The 19785-nt window shown below is 38.5% G+C and overlaps 1 protein-coding gene and 1 non-coding gene across 4 annotated transcripts in view; one reads left to right on the plus strand and one right to left on the minus strand.

Annotated features, from left to right (window-relative positions):
- The window catches only part of CUNH18orf25 (chromosome unknown C18orf25 homolog), an 83507-nt gene that overhangs the window by 37762 nt on the left and 25960 nt on the right, over positions 1-19785 (minus strand). For all 3 annotated transcript variants that reach the window (XM_028783222.1, XM_028783221.1, XM_028783223.1), the window contains exon 2: positions 7132-7916. In XM_028783222.1, the coding sequence (XP_028639055.1) occupies positions 7132-7846 (715 nt within the window). In that variant the 5' untranslated portion in view covers positions 7847-7916. The remainder of the gene's footprint in view (positions 1-7131; positions 7917-19785) is intronic.
- LOC114634644 lies at positions 15251-15384 on the plus strand. The gene has a single exon (XR_003713363.1). It is a non-coding gene; the product is annotated as a small nucleolar RNA SNORA17 (small nucleolar RNA).

The raw sequence follows: 19785 nt of genomic DNA on the forward strand, positions 1-19785 counted from the left end.
TTAAGATTTGGCCCTACACAAACTTCATCCTTGAGCTGGATTCTCTTGGTTTGGGCCTCTAACAAAACTAACAGTTTTAAAATATCCATTTTCAGGACCAATATTAAAGGTCGCCTTTTCACACTACTCTTGACTATACTGTCTACAACAGCTTTTCCTCCCATGCAACCCCCAGTCAGTCATTATCTCCTGTTTGCTTTATTGTTATTCCTATTACTCTTAGTAATGACCCACCTAATGGTAATGAATGCATTTACTATCTGGCTACTCAAGGAAGAGTTTATTTCATGGAGGAAGAGACTTCACTCACTATTATGTCCCCCAACACTTTATAATAGGTACAAAAATACTTTTCAATGAAATGACTGACAATGTTGGGTTATACCATCTGCCTACACCAAGATGTTGTATAAAGAACAGACCTAACCTTGGGATATAGTTTAGTAACAGAATACTTGGCTAGCATGTATAATGCATTGGTTAGCTTTGATGTCCAGTACCATCAAAAAACAAAACAAACAAAACTGGGAAACACAATTTAATGAATTGTTCTATCATGTTTACTACATGTTCTTTCTAAAACCATGACTCATTTTATCACTTAGTGGCTATTTATAAAGATGCAAAAGAAGGCCTCCTTATCAAGATAACTGTAGACACAAACCTTTTAAATGACATCATCCATTTTTTATACCTATATGTTTCTTCACAATTTTTTAATCCCATTCTATTTAATAATAAAAACTCTTCAAGTTTGTTACCTACATTTCCTCAACTTCATCTTCCTCCTTCTCTTCTGACTACTCTTTCTCCACTAAATCCATTTTTTAAAAAAACGTTTAAAAACAAATGCCCTTTCTCTATATACATGACTCTTTGAGAAGGATGTACCTTCTCCTACTGTATATCAGCTTTAGGAAAACCAGACCAAATAGAATATACTTTATTTTCCTTGTGGCTTTTGAGACAGTGTGTCATTCTGTAGCCCATGCTATTCTAACTTTCTATCACTCTGCCTCAGCCTCCTGGGGGGGGGGGGGGGGGCGGTGAGAGACCACAGAGCATCACCATACCACACTACATAGACAGGCCTGTCTTTGAGACATGGTCTCATTTGGTGGCTTAGATTGGCCTTGAACTTGATATACAGCCCAGCCTTAAATTAAACTGCTTTAGCTCTGGAATGCTGGATCATAGATGGTTACCACCCTACTTGGCTAAGCAGAATTTAAAGAGTAACCATTTCCCTTAGCTCCATTACATGTATTGGGTAGAAATAAATGTAGAGCACAAATCAGAAAGCTGATCTATTAAATACTGGTATCACCTATTTTTAGATGAATATAAAAATAGATACTTAAAATTTTGACTTTAGGAAATGATGAGAGAACACTTATACCAAAGACTAAAGTCAAAGCCTCAAAAGGATGACTGCTTTTCATGAACACTAACAAGCAGGAATTTAGAGAACTACAAGACACATTTGTCAAAATTCACAAAACTTAGAAAACCTAAGTGAACCCTAGCAGTACATAAAGGCCTTTAAGTAATAAGACAAGGTCATTGTAGGTTTATCATTGTAAAAGAAAAAAGTATATTTTAATTTATCTAGTTGATAGTAGGAGGCTATATGTGGAGGCAGGAATTTGGAAGAATTCTTGTTCAAATTTGCTGTGAAATGAAAACTACTAGAAAATAGTACTAAAAAGTTTAAAACCCAGGTGGTAGTGGCAAATACCTTTAACCCCAGTACTTGGAAGGCAGAGGCAGGTGGATCTCTGAGTTCAAGTTGAGCCTTGTCTACAGTGAATTCTAGGACAGCCAAGGCTATACAGAGAAACCCTGTCTCTAAATAAATAAATAAATAAATAAATAAATAATAAAACCAAGAAAAAAAAATTTAAAAAATAGGAACAATAATCTCATCTTAAATAAGCATGGTCTTTTTATTAACACTAAAGTAGCCTGTGTTGTATGTACAAACACAGCGTAGACACTCATTTTAGATAAGGATGCAAGTAATGTATTTTGGTGCTTTAACATGAGAGGCTGCAAAAAGATATCTATTTCAAAGGGCACTGTAATATCCAGACTAATACACTTAAACAATATATGAAAAAACACTTGGGTGGATGTAGTGGGCAAATGAGGAGTCAGCAGGACCACTAGTCAAGACCAGTTACCTAATGAGACACTGTGCCAAAAATTTTTTTTTCATTTATATGGAAAAAGAAAGTATCCATGCCTATTAATTAATATAGAACTATGAACACTTTACAACTCTGATTTCTAAAAACCAGATCCCATTTTTTAGAACATCACACCCACTGGCACCTCAAATGACCAGAATACCAGTTTTATATTCTCATCACAACCCGACCATCCCACATAGCCTGGCTTACTTAACTGAGCAGCTCATTGGGAGAGTTTTAAAGGCACTGGTGCCTAGAGTCAGACCTCAGAAGATCCTGATTTGATAGGGCTGGAGTGTGGCCTGGGTATCAGAATTTTTAAACAGCAATTAAAATACAAAGCCAAATTTAAAAACAAAACAAACAAACAAACCACAAATGAACCTTATCAGCCTACTCTGCATTTACGAAGCTTAAAACAGTTTTTACTTGACTATTTTGCCTCTGTATTTTATTAACAACATTATCTACCAGAACTCCTAAACAGCTACCAAACTACTTCCAGATTCCAGACACTTATTTACACTAAGTAACATGAAGCTTTTAGTCATTGAGGGTCACTTCATATTTGATCTAGGCCAGTGCTTCATGGAGATCCTTGTAAGTCTCAGGATTATGAGTCCCCACTGCTTAGATTAATATCAAAACTTTTCTAAACAATTAAATACCCAATAGATTAAGAACCTCTATAAATTAAGAAGAAAAAAAGCACACGTGCCAAGAAGAAATGTGTGACGAACATAAAAATTATTTCCCAGAACAAGTGGCAAAGGTCGTTTTAAACTTCACTAAATACCAAAGTAATACAAATTAATCTGAAGCTCCAATTCTTTTACCAAATCAACAAGACTAAATATATATTATCTATAGAAGGAATACATAATCACTCAAACTCAAGATACAATAAAAAATGTATTTTAAACATACTATTATGATATATGATCAGAAACCCTAAATGTTAATACTCTTATTTGTAACAGCAAAATAGAAAAAATGGCCCAAATATCAAATAGGGGAGTTATTTTTATAGTTAATTTTTATAATAAATTATACAAAATCCAAATAATCTAGAGAATTATGTGTTTAAAGGTTCAAAGTGCAATGATATAAAGAAGACAGATATATATCCTATATGACAAATTTTGTTATGTATAGAAGACATACTTAAATGTTAACAAAAGTAGAATTACTGGGGGCTACAGAGGTGGCTCACTGGTTAAAAGCACTTGTTGTTCTTGCAGATCTAAGTTCAATTACAGGCACCAATATAGTAGCTCACAGCAATATATAACTCTGGTTCCAGGGGATCAAAAGCACTTTTCAGACTTCCTCAGGCACCAGAAAGACACATGGTGCACATAAATGTATTCAAGGAAACCATTTATAGAAGAAGAATTTACTATTTTTAAAAAGATTTATCTTTATTTTTAATTATGAGTGTATGTATGTGTATGTATCTGCCAGAGGCATTAGAGCTAAAGTTACAGGCGGTTGTGAGCTATCCCTTCTGGGTGCTAGAAACTGAGTCTCTGAAAGAATAGTACCCGCTCTTAACCACTGAGCCATCTCTCAGGCCCAAATCTGTTACTTCTTAAGAATGTTTAATTCTAGACAAGAATTGATTAAGAATAATAATCATAGAAAAATTAGCTAGGCAAATCTGTTATAATGCATCTGAGCATATCTATATTTGTGGTGATGTTAGATGCAAAAGATGCTAGCCTCAATGAGGCTGGTCTGGTCTGACTATCTCACATGAATTAAGAATTCAGGTGATCTTAGACAGGTGTCCTCAACAACACCTTTACCCACTGCAAAAAAAGGTAAACCAGCTGAGACAACTGACTCTTAACTGTCACAATGGATACTCTTTGACCACATAAAAGTAGGCCATGCTAACCAAGATGAGACAAAGCTACCTTGAGTTCACACTATGGTAACTATTAATGAAAAAGTTACAGAAGAAAAATATTTTCTGGGTAGCCACATATATACACTGATGCACATGTTTACTCAGCAAACTAATTTCCTTAATTTAATAGTCTAATGCCCGTTATTCTTATTAACTAAAATCAAAATACTTCCAACAAACTTTACACAGCTTGAGTGATTTTACAGAGAAATTGCCCCCCCATGAAGAGTAATGTTCATAAACTGTAAAGAAAACATAAGCCATATAAATGCTCCAATCAAAAACTGCAAAAGTAATATATAAAGCATACCAAAAATTCTAGATAAGCCAGGCATTTTTGAAAAAAGCCTTGAGTATTCAAGATAACTATCACATAGCATTTTTATACTAATTTACTATAGAATACTCTAATATAATATTTCTAAGTCCTCTCAATGAAAGTACTGCCAGATTATCTTCTTGTTCCTCCAAACAGATACTTAAAGCATCCCTATTCCCAAAAACTTCAAGAAAATGATACAATGCAATACTAAACAGCCTATTAGTTAATTGATCTTTTTAAAAACTTAAGCATTTCCTTCCACAATATCAAAATAAATCAGTAGGCTTGTACTAGTCTGCATCACTACCTGAATTCTTTAAATGAAAATATACTACTAAATTACTTGGCATATAGTACAATCAGATACTTCTTTCAATTTTTAAGATGTGACTAAACAAAAGCTTACAAATTTTTCTGAATTACTAAACTGGTTATATCTTGACAAAATTACATAGTAGGAAACTTGTTAATGTTCCAATTGTTTTCCATTCTGTGTAAACAGCTGGACTCAAAAGTCTCAGCATCCAAAAGATTGTCTCAGGCACATCTGCGTCTGTTCCCCGATGTCCGTGCTGTCTCACTCAGGCTGCTGCATAGCACTGTCAACAACCACTCTTGCTATAAAGTTGAGTGTGCCTCCCTTCTTGCCCAAAGTCATGTGACTCAGGACGTTAAAAAAAATATGTGTCTGTTCCAGTAGAATTGTACAGGGTCACAGTTTTTCAAACATAACAATATGGCTGACCTGAAGTTCCTTATATTTAAACACTAGGTAGTTCAATGCTTGCTGCTTTGCATAATTTCCAAAGAGACCATTTATGCCTGTCCTGTGTGTGAATACTGCCACCTTCCTCTCCAAAAATCTGAGCAGTGCATACCACAGCCATACAGTGGCCTTCATCTTCAACTACCATTTGATTCCCCACAATTACCTTAGAAACTGTTATCTCTTCTCAAAGGCCAAAAACCTTAATAAGTGATATATAAAAAATAGAAATATAGTAAATATTAACTTACTTCAATGCTTGATTAGTTCACAATTAAGAATAGATGGCAAACAGAAAGAATAAAAATGTTTTGAAGTCTTAAAAATGATTGTTAGTCAGATATGAACAAAGCACACTTAGACTACATATTAAGGAAATAGGAGAGTGTTCATTGGACATCACTCATTTCACCTCTACAATGGTATTCTAGCTTTAAAAAGAATTTTATTCACCCACCTTCTCCCTTTCCATAAAAAGGCAAAGTGTTGATGTGGTTACATGAAAATCTGTTTAACTGGAATTAAGTACTGTATCAGGAGATCCATAATAAATTTGATTAACAGATTAGAACAGAACATAAGAATACACAATTTTATAGGTATTTAATACGGCTTCCTTAAAAATAATAGTAAATGGAAAACTGAACTATACCTAGAACATGCCTTAGAACCACCCAAAAGTCTGATTCTTTCATGAGCTACATTTAACTTTTTCTCATTTAGTTTTAATAATAAGAAACTACTAAAGAAATCTAACCAAGATATTATCACAGAAAAGCATTTCTAAAGACTGTTTAAAACTCACATTTAATATGCTATATGAAAGAGACTTATTGTTATACATTAAGCACCTATAAAGTGCTTTTTAAATCATTCTTGTTACTGAGTTTACATGGTTAGGTATAAATTTAGATAACCAATATGCTTTTTCTTGAAATATCCTTTATACATCAGAAGTGTTACTTTAGGCATAAAACTGAAAACCAAAATGAAAAAAATCACCTATAAACCTTTAGAAAACCAAAACTTTCCCCTCTTTAGTGCAGCAATAAACACTGCTGTCATGACCTACTAAGTATCAGTTACTTTACAAAATATTCCTAGTCATATAATTCTCTTCAATAATGAGAATTCTTCACTTAAGAACCATTCAGAAACCATCTTTCTTCCTCTATGAAATCTCAAAGATTGCCTCTGTAGCACACAGTATCAGATGCAATGATACAGAGAAAACAAACATGCTAAACATATAATAAACTACAGACCCTTTTATTTGTGAGAGCTGAAACAAGCCAATTTCCAAGTAACTTTTTAAAGCCTAAGAGATGAAGGGGAAAGTTTTTTTGAACATTCTTTACAATTTGAGTGACAAGGTAGAATTAAAAAAAAAATGTGTATGTAATACGGATAACTATTTTATCATCCACTAAATTTGAGGGAAAACACAGAAAAAAACTGTTTTAGGAGGATCAGTAACTAGAAAGCTTTAGTGAAAGAATGTATCATTTCAGACACTGTAAGCTCAAGTGCAGAGGCTAGATAATAAAGCAAGGTGCCTAGTCCTGAGGAAAATGTACTTGTACTTAGTAATAATGCTGAACAATGAGTTTCAAATCTATGCAGTGCTAAAAAGGCAATGACGGAAGTTCAGATAGTATGTTACAGAGAAAGACCTGTGAGAATTCCATTTCTTAAAAATAATTTTATCCCTATCATTAACCACTTAAAGTTTTTTGCTGATGTGCTAAAAAGTGCACTGGGAACTCAGAATAGGTTTGTTTTTTAAGTTGGCCATATCTTTTTAATAGACTGCAGTCTTCAAATTTATATAGAGCTGCAGGTCTCCTGGATTTATTTTCAAGTGTCACTCATCTAACTGAGTCTGACAGCTGAGAAAGGCCACCAGGTGCTTACAGTCAGTTTAAAAAACATCCTCTACCTGGTATCTCTGCAGTGATTGTCTTGCTGCTCCCTGAAACCTCTTCATCATCATCTGACGAACTCGTGCTTGAGTCACAAGTCAGGTCACTATCACTGGTACTACTGTCCTGCAGCAGGTTGTACTTCTTCCTTGCAGCGGCCTCCCGTTTCTGCCTCAGTAGTCTGATCCTTTCCTTGTGCTTTTGGCTCCGATGACCTTTAACCTTGGTGACTCGGCCATTCTGCTTATCACTGGATTGCCGGTTTTTCTTGGCAGCCATAGTAGATGTTTCACTTTCAGAACGAGACCGCCTAGACTTTCGTCCAACAGTGGCACCAGACACTCCTGAAGTATCTCCTTCTACTGTTGTTTCTGCTTGCGAGGGTTCATTCTCTTCAACAGAAGACAATGTATCTGAATCAGCCAAGTGGCCACTAGAGGAAGGGGAAAGCATGCAATGATTAGAGGAGTCACTCTCATAAACTCGGCCAGTTGTGGGCTTGTCACTCTCTGTGGATGCTAACTGAGACTCTGAAGAGTCCCTTCTCAGTTCCATCAACAAACAGGGCATTGACGAGAGAACTGTAGAGTCAGCTACACCATCTTTTGGAACTTGAGATTCCAATTCGCCAGAGCCATCTTCTCCCTTGGCCGTGTCTTGCTCAGATGCTTTTGGCGGCGCTGCAGACTCAGTGAGCTCTTCTACTTTCCCCACTGTCCCCTCCATCTTCATCTCAGAATTCCAAATTAAATCATGGAGCAGAGTCTAGGAAACGATATCAAAGATGCAACAGGAAAGCAGCCTGTATGAAAACACATAAAGTCAATGACTAGAAATGGAAGATTATTTACCCTATGTAGCATGCTATTTTTCTAGTGAGTGGCAAAAGGTACCATTTACACAACAGACCTTTAAGACACTATGTGCCCTTGATGCTGCTTGATTGGCAGTCAGATTCAAAGGATTTAATACCAGCGAAATCTTAGCAGTCTCATCTACTAAAAATAGAATATTAACCTCTATTGTAATTACAGCAAGTAACCAAAGAGTTAAGTTCAGAACTTTTAGATAGGGTTGGAAAAGTAGCTTAACAGTATAGTGCTTGTTTGAGGTACATGAAGCCCTGAGTTCAATCTCCAGCACCAAAATAAGGAAGGTTTAAAAGACTAAAGAAAGAAATCTTTGAAAAAAACCTGAATAAAATTAATGTGTACTTGACTTTAATATAAATGAAAAGGATGATTTAAAATAAGACTCTTCTGGGTCTGGTGATGTAGTTCAGTAGATAATATGTTTGCCATGCATACAGGTTACCTGAGTTCAATCCTCACCACTATATAGTACTAGACATAATGCTACAGGCCTGCAATTTCAGCACTATGGAGGTAGAGCCAGGAGAATTAGAAGGTTGAGGTCATTCATAGTGAATTTCAGGCAATCCTGGGATACATGAGACACTACATCAAAAAAAAAAACCCCCCCAAAAAAACAAAAAAAAACAAAAACAAAGTAATAGTCTGAGCTGGACATAGTAGTACAGGTATATAATTCTAGCTACTTGGGAGGCTGAGGTCTGAGGATCCTAAAGTCAAGGCCTACTTGGACAACTTGGGAGACTCTCTCTCAAAATGAAAAATAAAGGGGCTAGAAAGATAGCTCAGTGGTTAAAAGTACTTGCTGCTCTTGCAGAATACCTGAGTTTAGGTCCCAAAACCTACATTTGTTCCTATCTATAACTCCAATTCCATGGGATCAAATACCCCTGCTACATATATACATGCAGACAAATACTTCTACACATAAAAAATAAATCTTTAAAAACATAGATATAAAGGGGAATGGGCTAGAATCTAGCTCAGTAGTAGAGTGTATGCCTAACACGCTCAATGCCTCAGCACCACCAAACACCCCACACAGCAACTAGTCCAGGAATCATTGTAACTAAAATTATGGTTTTTATACTCAATTCCCCAAAGGAGAAGAGACTGTAAAAGGGAGAGCTATCTAATGTACACTTAAGGATTGTTAAGGAATTGGTGATTTTTTTTTTAATGCATGTGTGTGTCCTGGTGCATGTAGAGAGGCAAGAGTAAAATGTTCTGTGTCATTCCTCAAAAACCATCTACCTGTTTTTTGAGGAGATCCCTCATTAACCTTACACCATGCTGGCTGGTTAGTGATTTTTGCCTCCCTAGTACCTGACCTTCTAACATGGGCTCTGGGATTCAAGGTCAGGTCTTCTGAATGAGCCATCACCTCACTGCTTCCTTTTAAAAAAAAAAAATCATCTCCATGCTTTTAAATCATCTCCATGCTTTTGGGGAAGTGAGCAGCCAAAATAATTTATATGCATCAAACCTGTCTGCATTCCCCTGAATAGGACAAACAAATCCCAGAGGAGAATTAAGAGAAAAGGCCAGCTGAGCATAGTGGGATGCCCATATAACATAGCATTTGCAAGGCTGATTTTGGACTGAGAGTTGGACATAAGCCTCAGCTACATATCGAGAGCCTCTCTCAAAGGCCAGATTCTGCTGTTCCCTCAGTTTATCTACTGAGTGAGTCTCATGTCACGTGTTTTGTTTCAAAAACAATAACCACTAAAATATAGTTCAGTTTCTTTGTGAATCCAGGAATTTCTCTGACTAGGTTCAGGTTTAAGAAAAACATCCTACACATTTTATACCTTATATACTAAATTTAGAACCTAATGTCCTCACCACTCCCATAAAAGACACAAATCTAATTAATCATGAGCAAAACATAATCTTTAACCACCAGTCTGTAACCTTTCCCACTGCTAACTTCATTAACTGATGCCTTCCTGAGATTGCTATGAAGCAATGCAAACTATTCCCTCGCTCTGTACATAGAAAATGTTATAGAAAGTAGCATAATGACCCCATAGGTCAAAGACAGATGCAAACATTAATCTCAGTGGTACGCTAGTAATGTATCTCTATCACTTGGGTCTACCAAATATCAGTTCATTTTATGACAAAACCCAGAAAATATCAGAAAAATTCTTTTATTGATCTAACATTTGAAGCATCACTTTATTGATTTAAACATGATATTCTATGTACCTTTTTTTTCCCTTGCACAGCCTTGTTCTCTAATAAAAGGACACTGTGATAGTTTCCTTAATAAACTCAGTAGGACTAAAATATTTACCCCTACTAGAGTATTTACTAACTTGAGACACTCTTGTGTGGCCTACTTCATAAACATATTTGCATTTTTTTACAACTAATTTTTAACTAAATGAAAACAAGCATAGATGCTTAACAGTTCTAAAAGAAATGTAAGCCAACAGAGGAATCACAGGCTATATTAATAAATGAAAAGCATCACTAATAAAGTATGCTAACATAAAATATTTGTATGTCTATATAAAATACCCTTGAGCTAAAGAAAAAAAAGCCCAATTTTTCTAATAAAAAGAAGAGGAGTTGGGTCTGGAAAAATGGTTAACAGATAAAGTAAAAGCACTTGCCACCTAGCCTTACAACCTAGTTTCAATCCCTGGGACCCTCAGAATTGAAAAAGACAACTGACTCCCATTAGCTGTCCTTTGACCACTACATACACACTGTATCACATGTGTATATCCCCATCCTCCAATAAATAAATGTAGAAAAAAATAAGGCCAGAGTTTGTGGACTGGGTGTCTGCCTAAAACACAAAAGCCTTGGGTTCAATCTCAAGCAGTACACAAACAAGTCACAGTTAAACTTGTCTGTAATCCTGACACCACAGAGATAGATCCTTCATAGTGTTGGGAGAATCAAAGTTCAGTATCACTCTTGGCTACATAAACAAGATCAAGGCCAGCCAGAGCTCTGAGATTTTGTCTAAAGTACATGCGTGTGAGAAAGAGAAAACTGATTCTTCTGTTGAGAATCACTCACACTCTAGAATAGAGAGTCTTCCTTTTTTTAAAATTTTATCATATATTCCAGCCACAGCCTCCCCTCCCTCTAACAGTTCTTTTCTTTAAAGTTGAAATATCAAAAAAAAAAACTAAAATGAAAGTAATGTCAATTGTAATACAAACACATCAAAGTCTAGTTTTGAAAGAAGGGAGCATTAGACTTTTTCAAAATATTACAATATAACATCAGACTGAAAAATAATTTATCGCCCCTTCCTCATTGACTGAGGGCCTTGTTCCATCTAGACACTAGCACATCACCTAGCACTGGCAGTCGCCCCAGCATCATCCCCACTGTCCACCATGACTTATCTGCATGTTTGCCTGCATCTACTCTGCTCTCATCTTGCAAGATGATGAGGTGACCTGCACAGGTAATATCAGTGTTCTCATTATAGCAGCTGGTGCACATTTTGAACCTTTTGGCGTAACTTATTTGCAAAGTCCCAGCCAAAGTCAGCACTGGGAGTCTCATCTGCAACACAGAGTCTGTTGGACCTGCTCATGCAGTTGGTATTACACTTAGCAGGATCCCTGACCTCTGCTACATCAGAACAAGACAGATGAAACAAGAAACAAGAATTGAGAGTGGGCAGATGAGGAGAGATGGAATGGTGGTTAAGAACACTTGCTGAGTTCAGTTTCTAGAACCCACACAGGGCAGCTCACAACTGTGTGTAGCTCCAGCTGTAGAGGACATAAGCTCTCTGACTTCCTCATACACGTTGCATACATTTTCATATTCGTATTCCCCCTCCCCCTCCCTCTCTGTGTATGAGTGTGTCTGTCTCTCCACAAACACACACAAATGAAAATGAATCTTAAGAAAGGAAAAAGAAAAAAAGAATTCAGAGACAGCTATAATGACATGAGTTTTAGTCTGGTTTTGTTGCTTTTTCTTTTAAGATTTAATTGTTTATTTTATGTGCATATATCTGTGCCAGAGTGTATGTTTGTGCACGACATGTATGGATGGAATGTTCCTGCTCAGAAATGTAACTGGAGTTACAAGCAGTTACAGTTGCCCAATTTGGGTGCTGGGAACCAAACCAAATTTGCAAGAGCAAGTGCTCTTAACCACAACAGGCCATCTCTCTATCCCAGCTATGGTCTTTTGACTAAACTCTTCTGCAACATGTTCAATAAAAAGCTAAAATGTGAAAAAACATTCAGTTAACTAGTTAAAATGCCCATGACTCTTGTTTCTTCAAGGAATAAGTTATATGGATAGCACAAATGAATCTGAACTACTTTTTTGTACAATATTATTTCCAATATTATACATCAATCAAACAATTACTTGCATTTCAAAATCCTTAAACTGAAGTTTTAAATAAGATTTTGTCACAGTTGCCTAAATACGTCAACAGTACTCTGATAAAACGTGAATATTTCCAAATCAATCACAAAGGACTGGCATTAACCATAAATAGAACCAGTGAGCACATCAAGGTCTTTCCAAACAATGTGGGTATTAAGAAGGAAAAGGATCTTCATAGAAAATGACAGGGAGCAGCTGCAGTCAACAAAAATTAAATGAGGCAGCTGGGAGATTATGGCTCAGTTGGTAATGTGCCTGTTGCACACACTTGAGGACCTGAGTTTAGATTACACACATTTATATCCCAGTGCTTGAGGGTAGTGGGAAAGAGGCAGATTCTTGGAGTTCACTGGTCAACCAGCCTAGCCAAATCCATGAGCTCTAGGTTGAGTGAGAGACTCTGTCTCAAAAACCAAGGTGAAGAGTGATCTAGGGAAAACAGGTGATATTAACCTCTGACTTCCACACACATGTGCACACATATACACACCAACACAAGCATGAACATATAATACACACAAACCTTAAATGAATAGAAAAGGTAATTATACTGTTTAAGAACAAGCAATTTTATTTATGATTTGTCTATACAGGGCACAGAATCTCTGAAAGGATCCTTAACAAAGTGGAAGAGAAGGGCAAGGAATAGAAGATGTTATTATATGCAACTTTGTACCTCCTGAATTTTGTTTCATATACAATAAATATCTTTCAAAGCTCTTTCATAAAAGTCTTCTGAAAAGGGGCAGTGCTTTTATTTTGGACACTCTACCATTTGGGTCGTTTTTCAACAATAAATTCTACAAAACTTTCCCTCTAGAATATAATTTCCTTATGGATTGGGTCTAAAAGTAACAGAAATCCAAGCTAAATAAAGTTCTCTATAAACACAACAGGAAAGATTACACAGTTTAATCATGCCAAACAATCAAATTATCAAAAAGTGGACTTTTTTCTTTTTATATTTTCTTTTTGAGATTACAATGTAATTATATCACTTTCCCCTTCCTATTCTTCCCTCCAGACCTTCCCATAAATCCCTCCTTGCTTCTATCAAATTCATGGCCTCTTTTTTTTCGTTGTTACTGTGTGCATGCTTGCATGTGTGTTTGTCTATACAGTGTTACTTTTGTTTTTCTGTGGGTTTTCAGAGCTCCCCATTTGGTAACCAATTGGTGTCCTCTTCCCTGGGGAAGACTGTTCTTAGTGTTCCTTAGTTGCATTCTTTAGTGTATTCTTAGTGCAGGGTAGAGGTCTCATGGGCTTTCCCCAGGCCAAAAAGTGGATATTTTGCTAGGGATAATCAAATAGCTGGAAGTAGAAAATTATAATTTTTTTTTTTTAAGTGTCAAGCCAGAGCTGGCAAGATGGTTCAGCAGACAAAGGTACCTGCTGGTTGTTGTCATCGTCGTCATCGTTGTTGTTGTTTAAAGTGAGTTATCTGGAATTTTTGGTATCATGGTATGGTGTAGAAACCCACTAGCAGTGGTAACAAGCCCATTTGCTACTCTAGAAAAACAGCAGTGCCAAGGGTAGTACTGCACAGAAGTACTCATTAAATTTGCTTGCAAGAATGGCTCTGGACAATTAAATATTTTGTGATTATTAACTGGCTAAACAAGAAGTCTGAGATATTGTTGATACTACATGCCATACTTCAACAAATTCCTTTGGGGAAGCTGAGACTCAGTTATAGAAAATAAAGGAATAAGCCAAGTTTACAAGTCACCCTAGTTTCCTCATTTCTTTAGCTGGTTGCTTTGCAGTCTGATTTTTAGAAACAAAATAATTACGCAAACTGAGGCTATCACATACTCTCAATTTTGCTCTGTACTATCCTTTCTAAACTTTGACTCAAGAAACGCAAGTACCAAAGGTCAGCCATCTCAGTGGGTAAAAGAACTTACAGTCAAGTCCAAAAAGGTGAGTTCAGGACCCACATCTGAAAGAGAAAACCAATTCCTGAAGGTTGGCTGCTTACATATGTAAATTCACAGGTATTAAATAAATAAATGCATGTGCTAGCAGAGTAGCAAGGACTCGATGCTTTGCAATGATACACTGCCAAACTTGGAAACAAACAAACCGAGTCTGAGAGTGAAGCCTGGAAAGCCTGAGCTGGGTAAGAGGCTCAACTGGTAAAAAGCACTTGTCAAGCAAGCCTCATGACCTCAGTTCCATCCCTGGAACCAAAAATGGAAAATAACAAACCCCCAAAATTTGCCCTCTACTCCCATCTGGCAATATGAAAGACACCTGAACTAAACATACATACACACACACACCATTAATTTTTTTAAAAATTAAAAAAATAAAAAAAGAAATCCTAAAAGTCTCTCCTGTCAACATGGTTGACTGAATGCCACTATTTAAGTGTGTTTGTTTAACACTGTTATGTGTGTTCGTCTGTGTGAGCTTTTGTTTTCAATATGCCTGCAGGGCCTCTTCAGACAGAGAGCCACCTGATGTGGGTGCTAGGAACTGAATTCAGTAAGTGATGCTAACTACTGAGTCAGCATACTTACAGTACTGCTATGCATGGTTTTAGTATCAACTCTGTTGCTATCCATTCTCCTCTCACATGGGATCACATTAACCAGAATAGGTTGACAATACAATTGTTTTGTTGAAAAATAAATTATGGTACATTCTATTGAAGAAGCACTGGGCTAGCAAAATGACTCAAAAAGTAAGAGCACTCTTGCTTCAAAGCCTGACCATGAGTTCAATGCACGGGACCCATATGGTAGACTGCTAACTGCCCAAAGAGGTCCTTTGACTTCTGCATCAGCACTGTGGAACGCAGGCATGTACTTGCAAACACTTGCATGTACACTCACGTGCACACATACTCAGAGACACAATAAAGAAATGTAGTACTCCTGCCCCTAGAAGCGTTGCAGGTGTGGCATCTGTGTCACATGTGTGTGTCAGTAGGTGGCAGACAGGAGAGATGCTATGTCTTCGTTCTGTGTTCTGATGTATGAACATCTAAATGATTAGTAACCTAACATTCCCTGAAAAAAGCAAGCCTGAGACCAACACTGTCTGGTGCCAGAGGGTCTGAACAGGGAGCTAGACTGAGATGGCCACCACTCTGGTGCCAGATAGGCCTGGCCTGGATGCAAGCCTGAGACTAGAAGAACTCAGCATGGAACCACAGGCCCCAGGCAGGAGTGAGCTCAAGACAGGTAGCCACTCTGGTGGGCCAGTAGGGAAGCAAGCCTGAAATGACCACCAGACTGGTACCGTGGGCCCAGACAGGGAGCTAGCTTGAGATGAACACCAGTCTGGTGGCCCTCAGGTCTGGGGGGGGGGGGGGGGGCGGGGGGGGGTAGACTATGCTCAAGATGACCTCTCCTATAATACACAGGGAAGGCATTGCACTTCTGAGACCACTCCTGAGAGAACCCTAGACATTTAGAGAGCCCAGATGCCACTAAGAAGAGCAAGTTAGTGGTAGAGAAATGGACGAGAAAGAGAAGCAAAAGGATACAGGCACAACAAAGAGAGGCAGAACTGGAGAGTCAAGGGTAGTAAGGACAGCTTGATGGGATGGTGATGCCACCTGGGACCATGGTGGGGTCCTGGCCTGTGCTGACACTGGGAGCTATGTCTGGGTCTATAGCTCTGCAGCAGCAGAGGTCTGTTACCATCAAAGGTGAAGTGGATATCCCTGGTCTGGGCTGCCACTGGGAACATATTGATGTCTGATTGCTGTGCAGAACTGGTCCCACCCCTCATCTCTCATCATGAGGGCTGACCCTAGAAGTATGAGCAGGAAACCTGACCCTGCCCAAAGCCAGAAGCAGTACTCAGGAAGCAGGCACACTGTTGGAGTTGCGTGTTAGACAGCCCCAAGGACGCGAGCATGGGAGAGCTAGCTCAACCACTGTCTCCCTGTGGTGGCATGAACAAGAAATAGATATCCTCTGCCCTCCTGCCTCACTACTTGCAACAGGCAGGAGACCTGACCCTAAGGTCATGAGAACAGGAGAGCTGGCCTTGCCCCTCCTCGCAAGCTACAGTACTTGGGAGAGCAGGCCCTGCTCCTCACCTGGGCAGCACAGTAGAACTGACCCTGATGATGAGCTGGCCCCAAGAGTGTACATGTAGGAGAGGTGGCCCTGTCTCTTGTCTGCCATTTGGCAGTATTCCCCACCCTTGCCCCTTACCCCCTAGGGCAGGTGGAAGAGTTGTTCCTCGGATTGTGAAAGCAGGAGAGCTAGCTCTGCTCCTCATCTGTTACAGAACTCAAAAGAGCAGGTCCTGAACCTTGCCTGGGCAGCAGGGTAGAGCTGGCCTTGAATGTGGGGGTTGCAGGTGAGCCTGCCCCAAGAGTGTGATCCCAGGAGAGCCAGTCCTGCCTCTTATCTGCTAGGCAGTGGCATAGATGAGGGAAAGACACTCACTTCCCCTCCCTTGTCCTTCACCATCTGTGGCAGACAGGAAAGCTGTCTCCAGAATTATAAGAGTGGGAGAACTGGCCATGTTCCTCACTGGCTGCAGCACTCAGGAGCCCTGCCCCTCACCTGGGCAGCAGGGTAGAGCTGGCCCTGGTGCAGGGGTTGCTGGTGAGCCAGCCTGGAGGGCATGAGAGCAGGAGTGATGACCATTTCTGGTACCTATCAGGCCTAGATCCAGGGCTTTCAAATGGTCCACTCCAACATTTACCCCATCAATGAACTGCTGGAGAGGATGAAAGGGCCAGTTCTACAGATCAAAAACTACAGGATCTCCATGACACAGGGCAACAACAGTGGGATATCTGAAAGAAGCCCCAGTGAGAGTCCAGTATTAGTAAAGTAACAGAACCCAGAGAACTCATACCAGACCGAGTTATTCCAATGAACATTTATTTGCAAACAAAGAAGTGTGGAGAAAAGGGAATACTGTGGGACACACTGTTATACACTACAGCTTCCATGAGATTTTTCTCTGTTGGGAAGAGGTTGCATGGGTAGAGGGCAGGTATGAGGTGAGGGGGAGATGAGTGGGATTGGGGTGCATGATGTGAAGTTCACAAAGACCAATAAAAAGTTTGAAAAATCTTTAAAAAAAAGAAATGTACTAAAAAAAGTAAAAAGAAGTATATAAAGTAGAAACAAATTGAGCACAACTATATTAATATGGGTATATTTAAGAAATAATGATGAGGGAATTGAGGATAAAAGGTGCCCAAGGTATATAAAGCTCAAAACTATGCAAAGTGATAGATTATAAAGAATTATTTATTTATTTATTTTATGTGTATGAGTACACTGTTGCTGTCTTCAGACACACCAGAAGAGGATATCAGATCCCATTACAGATGGTTGTGAGCCAACATGTGGTTGCTGGGAATTGAACTCAGGACCTTTGGAAGAGCAGTCAGGGCTCTTAACCACAGAGCCACCTCTCCAGCCCCCTAAAATATCTTTTAAAGCAAGGGAACATTTACCAAAATGTCAAGGTAGAAGTTACCTATAGGTGGAAGTGTGAAGGTTGAGCACAGAGAGATTTAAGGGTATTGATAGAGGCAAGTGTGGTGGCTCAAGTCTATAATCCCAGCACTCAGGAGACTATGGAAGGAAAAGTATGAGCTCCAAGCCACTTTAGGATATATAAGAGCACCTCAAAACAAAACAAAGAAACAAAAAAGACCAGGAAGTGACAAATACTTGCTGCACAAACGTGAGAACCTACATTCAGCTCCCCAGCATCTATGTAAAAGCCAGGCATAGCAGTAATGTTCATCTGTATGCAACCCTAGGAGGAACAGAGGGGTATGGGAAAATGGATCATGGGAGCTCACTGGGAGATCCTTTCCCAGAAACTAAGGTGGAGAGTAACAGAGGACAGCATCTGACTTTGTGTCACATACAGGCTTTCTGGCTATAGACAAGTTTTAGGGTTAGCAAATCTCTCAAAAAAAATTTACTATAAAGCAAAACAAAACTAACAAGAATCATTTCAGTTCTCTGGAAATCCACCAAAAAAAGCATACAAAAAAAAAAATAAGTGCTGATGCTTGAAAACTGAATTTTTGTTGACAACAGGAGTTAACATTCTTGCCTTAGGCTACCTGTGAACTCAGCAGATTCTGCTAATGTGGAACAAGCACTAAGACTCTATAGTAAGCACTGACAAAATACCTTCATTTTAATATGCAGTAATAAACCACACCTATACCCTATCACGGACAAATGATAATCTTAGCCAATAAACCAATAAGTAACCAAGAGCTCTACTAGTCTGATATGGTTGTAAATGTATATCAACCATATCCTCAGCTGATGAGGTACCTTGTATGAGAAATAATCCCTCCTCCCCCGTAAGCTCACAGTCCCCAGTTGGTGGTGGGGTTTAGAAGATTCCTCTTGGGATGGGAATACTGTTAGCAGAAGTATACAATGAAGGTGGCCTTTGGAGGTTTCTAGCCTCATTTCTCTCTCCCCATTCTATCTCCCACTCTCACTACCCCTCTGCTTCTATATATGAATACAAATGTGATCAACCAGTGTCCTGTTTCTGCTAAAATGTCTGACTTCTCTGCCATGATTAAATGTTATCCCCTTGAAACCATAAGCTAAAATAAAAGGCCTTTCTCCTTTAAGTTGTTTATGGTCATGATATTTTACCACTACCACAGAAAGGTAACTAAAACAGATGAAGACACTGAGCTCTGCTGTAAAAGCATTTTAGAAAACAATAGTGGCTGGCAGATTTTTGAAAATGCACTCCACTATCTACATACAGATCCACTAGGAGAATGAAATTTTACTAGCTCCAGATGTCTGGCAGATCAGAAAGCAGTATCATAAATGACAAAAGCAACCACTAAAAAAACTTTAACATTTTAAAAAAGAAAAAATATTGACCAGAGAAACCAGCAGGCATACACCAGAGTGAAGACATTCACAGACCTGTTATCTAAACAAAGTATAACATCTTCAAAAGGACAAAGATCAAAACTGGAACAATATTTTGTCTAAGATGCCTAATTTCATCAAAAAGTTTAAGACTTCCAAAAGAAACAGGAAACTGTGACTCATAGAAGAAAAAAAGTAGTCACTAGGAAAAATTATCAAATGTTATTAGTCTTAGTAAAGACTTCAAAGGAGCTATTTTAAAATATGTTCAAAAGCTTAAGAAAGGGGGCTGGCTGATGTGCAACCTCAGTAATAAAGAGCTTACTAAACATGCACAAAGCCCTAGCCTCAATTCTCAGTCACACACACACACACACACACACACACACACACTTTAAAATCTTATTTAAAAAAAGCCCAGTGGCTGTGGTGGCCCATGTCCTCTTAATCCCAGCACTCAGGAGGCAGAGAAAGATGAGTAAGTACAAGGCCAGCCTGATATACAGAGTGAGTTCCAGGACAGCCAAGGCTATACAGAAAGACCCCATCTTTACAAAAACAAAAA

This window comes from Grammomys surdaster, unplaced genomic scaffold (assembly GCF_004785775.1).
Source record: "Grammomys surdaster isolate TR1022 unplaced genomic scaffold, NIH_TR_1.0 1036, whole genome shotgun sequence".
Classification (NCBI taxonomy): domain Eukaryota; kingdom Metazoa; phylum Chordata; class Mammalia; order Rodentia; family Muridae; genus Grammomys; species Grammomys surdaster.